This window comes from Palaemon carinicauda, chromosome 26, assembly GCF_036898095.1.
Source record: "Palaemon carinicauda isolate YSFRI2023 chromosome 26, ASM3689809v2, whole genome shotgun sequence".
NCBI classification, from domain to species: domain Eukaryota; kingdom Metazoa; phylum Arthropoda; class Malacostraca; order Decapoda; family Palaemonidae; genus Palaemon; species Palaemon carinicauda.
Window position 1 is genome coordinate 87118701 of NC_090750.1, and position 12302 is coordinate 87131002.

Genomic DNA, 12302 nt, shown 5'->3' on the forward strand with positions numbered 1-12302 from the left:
TTTGAGCCTCGCCTCTGGCTCCAGAATCTCAGAATTGTCAGCCTTATCTAGAGACCCAGGTCATATAGAGTTTCTCTCTTCGGGTGAGGTCCTTCTCTCCCCTAACAAAGTTTTCCTGGCTAAAAATGAGGACCCCCAAAACAGGTGGTCTCCCTGGAAGATTGTTCCACTTCCTCAGGGTCCATCCCTGTGTCCAGTTACCGCCCTGAAATCCTACTTAAGTAGAACTTCCACTACAACCACAGGGCCCTTATTTATTAGAGAACACGGAGGAACTATTACCCTTAAGGGAATCAGGCAACAAATTCTTTATTTTATTAAACAAGCTAATCCTGAATCATTCCCACATGTCCATGATATTCGAGCTGTGGCTACCTCAATTAATTTTTTCCACCATATGAAATTTGATGAGCTCTCAAAATATACGGGTTGGAAGTCCCCTAAAGTTTTCAAGCGCCACTACCTAAAACCTTTAGAAGCTCTTAGATTTGCCACAGTAGCTGCAGGGAATATAGTTCCTCCTGAAGGTACTGAGTCCTAATCACAACGTCTTGCTCTGTCCTCTTTCCCTCCTGCCTGGCTTACCTGTTGTTCCTACCTGTTTTGTTTACCATACACCCTTATGGTGTATTATTTTATTGTTCATTGATCAATTTCACGAATTGTTTTTGATTTCACTTGTTCTTGAAATCCCCGAGCTGATTTTATTTTATGTTAAGCCTTTGTTATGGATTTTCTTTTGCTTGGTTCTCTCTATCATCCCCTGATGGGATTTTGTACCATGCTCATATTCATATCTATGATTGAATTTTTACCTTTGCATTTTTTATTACCAAGCTGGATTACCACTATTCATATCTGTTGAATTTTACCTACGGGTATCATTATTGATTGTTTACCATTTCTATTTATCACTGTCATATACATGTTGATCTATTTTTACGGGTTTCCACATCCCTCTTTTTTTATATTAAAACTCATCAACTATGTTATTTTTGTGTTATTCCCTCTTCAGGTAGTTAGCCATATTGGGTCCCCATTCTCTGGTACGATTTCACTGGGCGGCACGGGTCGGAGCCCAGAAAAGGGATTTTGACGTAGGAAAAATCTATTTCTGGGCGAGAGACCCGTGTCGCCCAGTGAACCCACCCGTCCCTCCCTAATTGGGCCCCAATCTGGGGTGCTATAAGGAGTGACGTCACTGGCGTGGGATCGCTAGTAGTAGTAGGATGTTGAACGGCACCTCGCTGTTCGGGGATATTGACGGGAGATATCTAAATGGTGCGAGGCCTCTGGTTGTGATTTATTCACGCGCCCCAGTATTATACCGACACCTTATTAAGGTGAGCGAGCTGGGTTCAACCTAGCATTCCTATACAAATTTTTCTCTGGTAAATTCATAGCAGTTTTTACCTGAGAAATGATGTAAAAGGAGCATTTCACTGGGCGGCACGGGTCTCTCGTCCAGAAATAGATTTTTCCTACGTCAAAATCCCTTATATAGAACATATGTTATTTATAGTTTTTGACAGAAAAGCAAAGGTTTTGTTGCAAAGACAAGACTAAATTGCCTATGTAATAACATTTAAACAAATTACAGTGCATTTATAATAGATTACAATAAAGTGTGATTAAAAATATGGATGTATTTATTTTCTTAAGGGATATGAAATTAATTTTGTTTAAATTCTATTCATGCAACATTTACTGAAAAATATTAGAGCAGCTTATATGTCCAACTCTCATATTCAACATATGTTATTTTCCTGATATTGAGAGCATCTGCTGGCTCTCACGATTACAGCAAAAATAACAAGAGATAAGATAGGAATTTTCAGAGGTGTGACTTACAATGTATATAAAGGGTTGAAAGTTTTTGTTCGCTTCCCCTTTTCTTTTGCTCAACAGTTAAAATGGTGTTCGGAGGTGCTTTATTCTTAGCACTTATTGCCCTTTCTTCAGTCAAAGGTGAGTTGTTACGCAAAAGTTTTTTTTATGTTTCATCTGGACAATTGTTTATTTTAGACGTTCATTTATTTATTGAAAGTAAAGTCCTGTAATATATTTAACCCATTTTGTACATCATTTTAAAATAAAATGCTAAAATCAGTGAACAATTCCTTTCCTTCAGTCTTTCTAGCAGCTCTGTGAAATAATACTGGAAAACAATTTACAATATAATTTTAATATTATAAGGCATCTACTGTATACTGTAATATGAAATTATAGAGTTTCAGGCTCATACCATATTAGAATTTATCCTATGTGGTCTTAGAATATCAGTTTGGACAATAGTTGATAAATTACTCAAAACTTACAAAATAGTTTAATGGGGATTAGCAGTTTATTTTTTTATGTATGCATATATTCACAACATAATGTATGTATCTATTGATGATTATTTTATTTCCTCGAGCATCTGTTGTAGAAGATTATATTGTTTTTTTCATATCATTAGTCATGATTATAAGTACCTATACTCTAACATTTTGTTGCAAGATATGTTTTTTTCCTTTATGGTATTGTACAGAACAGTGTCACATTTTTCTATCACATCATATACTCTTTTAAAAGTGTGTCCTTGTCATTAGTATTCAAGTTCTATAGTTTGATCAGTGTTCTATATAAGTCTTTCTAGAGATTCAGTTATAAAGTGAGTTATCTTGGCTAGGTGCAGGTGTTATTTTAAGCTAGATGTGAATACTATACTATATTTTGAATTTTAATGTCCAGTTAGTCTAATGCAAATTAACAGCTCTGAAATTAGTTGTGGTCTGAATTTTAGGATAATTATAAGTTAACAAAGCCTAATTAGTCATATGGAAATTCTTGTACTTTGACACAGATGATTAGTTAGCCTGCATCATAATGACCACATAGAGGCTGGAACACAAATAAAAACTACAGATACGTACAGATGATTTTGATCATTGATAGTAGCTTTATAAAAATAGATATAAGATGTATCTCCTTATTTCTTCTTCCTCAGCATCTTGGCCTATGGGGTTACTGTTTGTAAAATACAGTATGTTTATTTGAACCTGAAGTCTTACAAGTCTTTTTACACCTTCCAACAACTCCCTCCATGTAGTTTTGCTAGGTTGTGACTAAATTTCTGATAATTATATACCGGATGCCACTAAACTATTTTTGCTTGTAACAGGGCAGGATCCAGTAGAGTGCATTCACCCTTATGTAGAAGTTGGTGGACGTTGCCTCTTCATTGACCCTTGGGTACAAGGACCTATGAACACCATCAGAGATAATTGCAAAGTACACAGTGGTGAGCTTCTTTGGCTAGATGATATCTATGACTGTGACTTTTACAGAGCTCTTCTGGATCATATTCATGAAAACAGTAAGTAATCAAATTTTTTGTACAACATATTACAGAACTTCTATACACAGATACCATTTCTGAAGTTCTGAAAAGGTTCCAAAGATACTGTTATAGTTTAGCAAATATTTTTCTATGACAATTGGTTTGCTATAATTTTCTGATATGGCTAATTAATAAAAGAAGGGTTATTGTTGCAAAGATGGTGTTTAATTTATTGCTTCTCATTTTGATCAGATTAGTCAATGGTGTGTAAAAACTGGTGTGCAATTTATTGATTTTGATTTGTTTAAAATAATGAGTAATATAAGGGTAAATGACTGTGTTGCAAGTGCTTCCATTATGTTGCTGATGAGCCTCCCATGTAAATGTTTAAATCTATTAATCTTTTGAAAGTTTTACTGTGCAAGTTAAAGTATAAATGTTGGAGTGAAAAATGTTTCTTTTCTTTGGAGCCTTCCCCTGGTAGGCATCAAAACAGTAAGTTGAAAAAAAATTAATATTCTATTTTTGTGCATTTCAATTTGTTGTTTTTCATCCTGTATAGAAGGATCAGTAATGTGCAGATGCATATTATAATCAGTTCTGTACATATAGGTTGGTTAAGAGCGAATAGTGTAAAAAAACTAATACTTTTATATGTATTGTATATGTTTTTTATTCTGTATGCTCTGAGTGTGGATATTAATGATTCATTGATTAATGTCATTTATAAATTGATTGATTAGTACTATAAAGATGTCATTATGTTTATTACTTACAATCTGGAATAACTAACTCCCAAAAAGCATAATTTTACGCAAGAACGTGAGATGCTCAATACCTGTTACATTATTTTCTGCTTTGGTTTCATTTAAGTGAAAGTACTTCATTATAACATACAATATATATATATATATATATATATATATATATATATATATATATATATATATATATATATATATATATATATATATATATATATATATATATATATATATATATATATATATATATATATATATATATATATATATACAGTATATATATATAATATATATATATATATATATATATATATATATATATATATATATATATATATATATATATATATATACACACACACATATATATATATATATATATACATATATATATATATATATATATATATATATATATATATATATATATATATATATATATATATATATATATATAGATAGATAGGTAGATAGATAGATAGATAGATGTTAAATGAAACCAAGGCTGAAAATAATGTAACAAGTAGTGAGAATCTTATATATATATATATATATATATATATATATATATATATATATATATATATATATATATATATATATATATACATATATATATATATATGAATAGATAGATAGATAGGTAAATGTTAAATGAAACCAAGGCTGAAAATAATGTAACAAGTAGTGAGAATCTCATATATATATATATATATATATATATATATATATATATATATATATATATATATATATATATATACATATATATATATATATATATATATATATATATATATATATATATATATATATATATATATATATATATATATTGTGTGTGTGTGTGCATTTCACTTGAATGAAACCAAGGTAATGAGCTTTTCATGTTCTTAGTAAAATTATGCTTTTTGGTTTTAGTTATTCCAGATTGGAAGTAATAAACAGAATGCCTCATATGTATATGTATTATCATCATCATCAGCCATTATTAGTCCACTGCAGAATAAAGTCTTCAGACATGTCCTTCCACTTACATCTGTTTATGGTCTTTCTATGCCAGTCCACACCTGCAAACTTTCTTAGTTCGGCAATCCATCGTCTTCTCTTCATTTTCCCTGCTTCTTTTGTAATATCTATGGACCAACTCTTATTCTGAATCTCTATATATTATCTGTCATTCTCATTATATGTCCTGCCCATGTCCATTTATTTTTCCTTACATGTTAGAATATCCTCTATTTTAGTTTGCTCTTGTATGCATGTTGCTCTTTTCCTGTCTCTTAGTGTTATTCCCATCATTATTCTTTCCGTAGCTTTCTTATGTTCTAAGGCTTTAGTAAGGCTCCAAGTTTTGGATACATAAGTGAAAACTGGTTGGACTATATCATTAAATAATTTTCTTTTTAGAGAAAGTGATATTTTACTATGCATATTCTCATTTTGTTTACCAAAAGCTTTCCTTCCCATGCTTATCTTTCTTTTAATTTAAGTCTCATTTTCTGGAGGAACACTTAACTGTTTGTCCTAAGTATGTATATTTATTAACAGTCTTTAGAGGTTCTTTCATAAACCTTTACTGGTTGTTTCTACATTTTCATTGAATATTGTAGTTTTACGCATATTCATTTTCAGTCGTACATTTCTGCTTTCTCTATTCAAATCTTCTATCGTCTTTTGTAAGTCCTCTCATGATTCACTAAATGGAAATACTATATGTCATCTGCGAATCTTAAGCTGTTAAGGTATTCCCTATTAATGTTAATTCCTACATTTTCCCAATCTAAATTTTAAAAGCTTCTAGGCATGCTGTGAATAATTAAGGAGAGATGGAGTTTCCCTGTCTAATTCTTTCTATCTTCATGTAGTTTTAGGATTGCTGTACTTCCTGTATAGATATCTTCAGGTGTTCTAACTTAAGATTTAACTATTTCTTATCTTTGAAGGGATTTCATTACTGCTGAAGTTTTGACAAAATTAAAAGCTTTCTCATAGTCTATAAATGCCATACATTGTGATTTGTCATACTCTATATACCTGCATACATCAGAAACTTGGAGCCTTACTGAAACCTTAGAACATAAGCTAGTTACAACTCAAAGAGCTATGGCAAGAATAATGATGGGATTAACACTAAGAGACAGAAAAAAGAGCAACATGGATATGAGATCAAACAAAGGAAAAGGATATTCTAACATGTAAGAAAAAGAAATGGACTTGGGGAGGACTTGTAATGAGAATGACAAATATTAGATGGATATTAAGAGTAAAAGAATGGGTCCTTGGAGATTGCAAATGAAGCAGGAGAAACAAGGGAAGATGATGGATTGATAAGCTAAGAAAATTTCCGGGTATATACTGGCATAGTAAGGCCATAAAGAGATGCGAGTGGAAGGAAGTGTCTAAAGCCTTTGTCCTGCAGTGGCCTACCTACGGAAGATGGCGATGATAAAATATATATATTGTATAATATGCATTTTTTTGCAGCTGCAGATTTCTTCTAATGACAAAATTTCAAGGTACTATGATGCTTCTACTGAGTTCTTATGAAATGATCAAATTAATTACAACCATTAATCTAGTACCATTAGTATTGCATTAAAACGATCTTTCCATTCCCTGTAGAACTGAATGAGCATGATTTCTGGTTGGGCATCACTGACGAGGGACATGAAGGAGACTGGAAGTAAGTAATAAAATGATCAAGTTTCATAAGTATGGATTTGATTTAACATGTGGATTACCTGTTTAATTGGTCTCTACTATTTTCCCATTCAGTAAGCTATCATAAATTATCTAGATATCCAGTCAGTAGGTTGCCATAACACAAGTACTTATCCTTTTATAAAAGAATTACCAGCATAGGTATCATAATTCTAAGTGGTACTCTTAAAGTTTTCAAAAGTGACTTTCAAAATATATTGATATCAATTTTATCATTTAAAGAACGATCATGTTTTGCCCAATGGCAGGAGGCAAAGGGACCTTTTTTACTATAGCGTATGAACTAAGTTTTGTATAAGAATTGATTAATTAGATTTCAAGGACAAAGGACACAGAATTCTGAGAAATTTGAAGCCTTTCATATATTTTTAACAAATGTACTTTAATCTCTGTACAGAAGCAAATTTTCATCTACAACACTTTTATTGTGAGACAAAAAGACAGTCCACTCATATCATATCATATCATTGTAGTAACACTGAAATGATGAAATGGAAAAAAAAGCTTTTGAGTGCTTTGTATTTCATTTTAATATACTGTAGTACAGAACTTAACCATGATGGGAAAGCCTTTTATTTCATAATTTTAATTTTAGACAAATATAACCGGATTTTTTTTTTTTTTTTTTTTTTTTTTTTTTTTTTTTTTTTTTTTTTTTTTTTTTTTTTTTGAGATGAAGTTTCTAGCCATTATAATTATCTTCCAATTAAATAATACCCCTGAGTTAGACCTTCCCACATTTTGAGATATCACATGAGACACATCATATGTGACAATGCATGTGAACCTTGCCCATACTTATTTTATACCTTTACTCAGTTATAAGCTTTAGTAAAGGAGTCAACTCTTGCATAATCATTGGTAAAAGAGCTAGCTCAAATATTAGTTACATTAAACTGCAAGTTCATAATTTTTTTTTCATTCAATAGCTCTTGTAAATTATGCAATTTAATGATTTCATAAAGTGTCTGTCTATATCTTGAGCAATTTTCCCTGGGATATATCACCTGTTACTGATAAGAAATTTGCCCACACTGATAGTAAGAAAATTAGTTGTGATTATCTTTTAAGGGAACTAATGTGAATGGTCAGTGTATTTATATTATCAATATATTGTGTTTACTTATAATAATAGTTATTAATTATGCATACTAGGGATTTAGTTCTTGAAATGTTGCCTAGTAGAGAAAAGGCCAACATTAAGTCACTGATTGTTAAATTATTGTAAATAACCACTCATGAATGTTTCTTTTATTTTTGTACATAAACAGTCACAAATACTTCCCAGTTTAATCTGTAAGGTAAATGTTTAGGTCAGAATTTTATTATTCTTGAATTTGTCATCCTTTATTTTATAGGGTTTGTTAAGGTTTCTTCTGCCAGGAATCTAATCTTTTCATAGCATCTTTTTTTATTGGATAGCAGTGTTTGTCCTCTCAAGGTTTCTTCCGTCAGAAATCTGATCTTTTTCAGGAAGTCTTTTAATTTTCAGTTATGGGATAATTGAGTGCGTGAGTTATCAAGGTTTCTTCTGGCAGAAATCTTATCTTTCTGGATATTTTGTATATTTTAGGTAGAAGAAACAGTAGTGGATTGAATGTTTTCAAGGTTTCTTGTTAGAAATCTTATCTTTTTAAAGATATCTTTCTAGTTATGAGATAGTTGAGTGCTTATGTTTTCAAGGTTTCTTCTGTCAGGAATCTTATCTTTTCAGGATTTTTTTCTAGTTACGTGATAGCAGAGTGGATGTGTTATTAAAGTTTCTTCTATCAGGAATGTTATTTTCTCAGGATAATTTTTTTCTAGTTAAGGGGTAGCCAAGTGCTATGTTTTCTAGGTTTCCTCTGTCAGGAATCTTATCTTTTCAGGATATTTTTCCTAGTTATGGAATAGCAGAATTCTTGTCCAGTTAAGTTTTCTTCTGTCAGGAATCTTATCTTTTCAAGATATTTTTCTAGTTATGGAATAGCAGAATTCTTGTCCAGTTAAGGTTTCTTTTGTCAGGAATCTTATCTTTTCAGGATATTTTTCCTAGTTATGGAATAGCCAAATTCTTGTCCAGTTAAGGTTTCTTTTGTCAGGAATCTTATCTTTTCAAGATATTTTTCTAGTTATGGAATAGCAGAATTCTTGTCCAGTTAAGGTTTCTTTTGTCAGGAATCTTATCTTTTCAGGATATTTTTCCTAGTTATGGAATAGCCAAATTCTTGTCCAGTTAAGGTTTCTTTTGTCAGGAATCTTATCTTTTCAGGATATTTTCCCTAGTTATGGAATAGCAGAATTCTTGTCCAGTTAAGGTTTCTTTTGTCTGGAATCTTATCTTTTCAGGATATTTTTTTCTAGTTATGTGATAGCTGAGTGGATGCATTATCAAGGTTTCTTGTCAGGAATCATATCTTTTTTTTTTCTTAATAGCCGAATGCTTATCTAGTTAATGTTTCTTCTGTTAGGAATATTATCTAATTTTTATTTAGTTGTAGGATAGACGAGTGCTTGCGTTGTAATGGTTTTTTCTGTCAGAAATTTCACAAATATTAAAGTAACATGATTTTCCATAAATATATAAACCCAAATTGAAGTTTAATGAGGTAGCCGACAGGTAACGGAGAAAAGCCTCTTGTCAGGTACTATCTCTTTTGACCCTAGTCCTAGGACTCGGGTTTGTATAGTAAGGAAAAGACAAATTACTTAAACATTTTTTATTTGTTCTATCATGAATACCAACCCCTCTTCTTTAAAAAGAAGACTCATCCTTAGCCAAAATCTCACTGGCTTAAATTTCCCAGGAAATGTCAGAGCACCTGATCCATTATAGGAGAGTAGAAGATGCTTCCTGTCAATCTCTTAACATCCTGAGTATAGAGATGTCACCAGCTGGACTGGCAGACAGTTACTGGAGAATCTATTACCTTGTGTAAGATCTGTTGTCTGAATGTATGCACATGAGAATTGGTTGTATATATTTTGTCCATTCTTCCCCTTGTCTTGGTGGATGGGAGAGATACTTATGGCATTCTTCCCCTTGTCTTGGTGGATGGGAGAGATACTTATGGACAAATCTTGTCTGAAAAGAAAAGTTGCTTGGTTATGAAGCTTTCCTGCATCTGATATCTGGTCCAGCATATATCCCTACTGCTGCACTGCAAGAGCAAAGAAGAGAGTAGAGGACCAGTCATTTTACCGTGTTTTCTAGGCTTATGTCAACACCTGCATCTTGTCCCACGAGGTTCTCTGTCAGCTACACAACCTGTTAAGGAACCGCCACAGGACTTGTGGGTATATTCCTGTAGGCTGTAGAAAGTAAGAGAGTCTGTGTAGCAAATTTCTGTGTAAATATCTAAACCACTGACAATTCTTCTCAAGTGCCAAGGGTTATCCTTTATCCCTAACTTCGTGAGCCCGTACCCAAATTGGATCTGCAATTCTTATGCCGGTGGGTCTAGGGGCAAGTAATGGTCTCACAAAGCTTGGAAGAAGAGTTCTAGTTTATTTTCTCTTATCCTGCCAGTGCTTCAAAAAGTGTTCAAAGTTCAAGCCTGTAGCACCGAGTCCTCTTTAAGATAGCCGTGGAGCACTTGCAGGATAGAGAAGTCAGTCATTCCTAAGTTCCTTGGGAAGAGATGGAGAACTTGAATTTGGTTTCATGGGCAGCTGGCTATTGATCATAAACTCGGAACAAATTAAAAAAGGTCTCCTTCCATCCTTCGTAGTGATTGGTGACATATAGGATGTCAAGTCAAATCTTTTTCAATGCTCATTTCAAAGGCTCGTATGGGGCATACAAAAAACCTAAACTTGTCGCATCTTACTTCAGGGCGCAAGGTGGCCATGGCTGGCTTAAGTTCCTCCTGGTCATAGGCAACTACCCCGAGGTGCAAGTTCATGTTTCTCGGCTGGAAAACTTTATTAAAGCTGAGCAGTAGCCTTTTCCACTATAACCAAGAGGTTATTCTCTGGGTGAAGAGAATGAGAAGGGAGTCCACAATCTGGGCAAAAGAAACCCTCTTTGGAAAGATGTGCCAAGAGTAGTTCCCTTATGAGCTTCAATAAATCATGTTCACAGAATGGTATGCCACTTGTCTTGTTACCATCTGTTGGCCACAAGGATAAAACTGAGATATGTCATAATCAATCCTTGGTTGATCAGCTGTCAATAGAGGAAATTCAAACCCTGGTTCAATGATGATTGTAGATGCGCTTATTTGGAGAACCAGAAGGTTTTATCATCTTAAGAAGGGTGACAGATCAGAGACTTTGAATAGCTTTAGTTAATTAAGAGCTGTTGCACAGAGTTGATGCTTCACCTGAAAAGGAATAAAATTTAACCACCCTTTCCAGTAAAACATAGGAACATAAATGGTGGGCTACTCTTGATACAGCTCTCTTTGGTGTAATTTCATTTACTTAAACCAGATGCCTGTCACTCACTGTCCAAAGGAAAAGGCAACCCTTTTGGCCAATGTGTTTGACAGTAAGCAGAGTAATGAGCAACTTGATCTTTATTCCTGATTTCCTAAGGCTAAACTAACTATAGTCCATTTCTTTTAGCGATGCATATTTGCACCGACTCGCGGCGGTGCCCTTTTAGCTGGGAAAAGTTTCCGGATCGCTGATTGGTTAGAATTATCTTGTCCAACCAATCAGCGATCCGGAAACTTTTCCGAGCTAAAAGGGCACCGCTACGAGTCAGTACAAATATGCATCGCTAAAAGAAATGGACTATAGTTTGCCTTTTCAGTCCTGTAGGAAGGATAAAATGTGTTCACACCCTGAGGCACTTGAGATCTCCTTTGCCAAGTGTGAGGACGGCAGGACTTCGTTCAACTGGCTAGACTGAAGTGAACTCAAGGGTAGTCATATCATCGAAGGGTGCCAACAGGAGCCACGGAAGCCTCTCCAGGTTCATTGCACTCATGAATGAGCACGACCTTCAACGAACAAGCACCGTCTACCTAGCAATGTCATCGCCAGACCTCACGGGGGGAAAGTCTTGACGAGCACCTCAGAAGACAGTCCCCTCCTGAAATGGTATGCTGGGCCTGGACCCCGAACGGAATTAAGAGAATATCCCAACTAGGTTGAAGGGTACGCTGATCAACGATCGGATTTCTTTTCACAAAACAATTAAAAAATTTTATTTTTCTTATTTTGCCAAGCATAAAAACCTAATGCAGTTCTTTTTCTTTCCGCACAGGTTTGTGAAGAACAACGTAGCGGTGCGATTGGGAGCACCTTACTGGCTTGGCAATAACCCAGATGGTGCCAGTGTTGAGAACTGTGCCATCATGCAAAAAGCTAATGCCTATTATTGGGTAGACGTCAAATGTGATGCTCTATATAGTGGCATTTGCAGATATAATAAATAGACTTATAAATTTTGATCATCAATTTTCCATAAATTTTGGGAGATTTCAATGTTGAAGGCTGTATAATTACAATGCACTGAATCAATAAAGAATTTACACTGAATTATTTTCTCTTAAATCTTACAA

The 12302-nt window shown here is 33.6% G+C and overlaps 1 protein-coding gene across 1 annotated transcript; it reads left to right on the plus strand.

Moving 5' to 3' along the window:
* Window positions 1-1825: 1825 nt before the first annotated feature.
* On the plus strand, window positions 1826-12279 carry LOC137619668 (perlucin-like protein). Its single transcript, XM_068349910.1, has 4 exons — window positions 1826-1968; window positions 3164-3358; window positions 6712-6772; window positions 12005-12279. The coding sequence occupies exons 1-4, from the start codon at window positions 1914-1916 to the stop codon at window positions 12174-12176; spliced, it is 483 nt and encodes a 160-aa protein (XP_068206011.1). The 5' UTR covers window positions 1826-1913; the 3' UTR covers window positions 12177-12279.
* The last annotated feature ends 23 nt before the right edge of the window (window positions 12280-12302 follow it).

Coding starts and splice junctions, on each gene's coding strand:
- LOC137619668 (XM_068349910.1), top strand. CDS start 1,914: ATGGTGTTCGGAGGTGCTTTATTCTTAGCACTTATTGCCCTTTCTTCA. Junction 1,969..3,163: donor TGCCCTTTCTTCAGTCAAAG/GTGAGTTGTTAC, acceptor TGCTTGTAACAG/GGCAGGATCCAGTAGAGTGC. Junction 6,773..12,004: donor GGACATGAAGGAGACTGGAA/GTAAGTAATAAA, acceptor CTTTCCGCACAG/GTTTGTGAAGAACAACGTAG.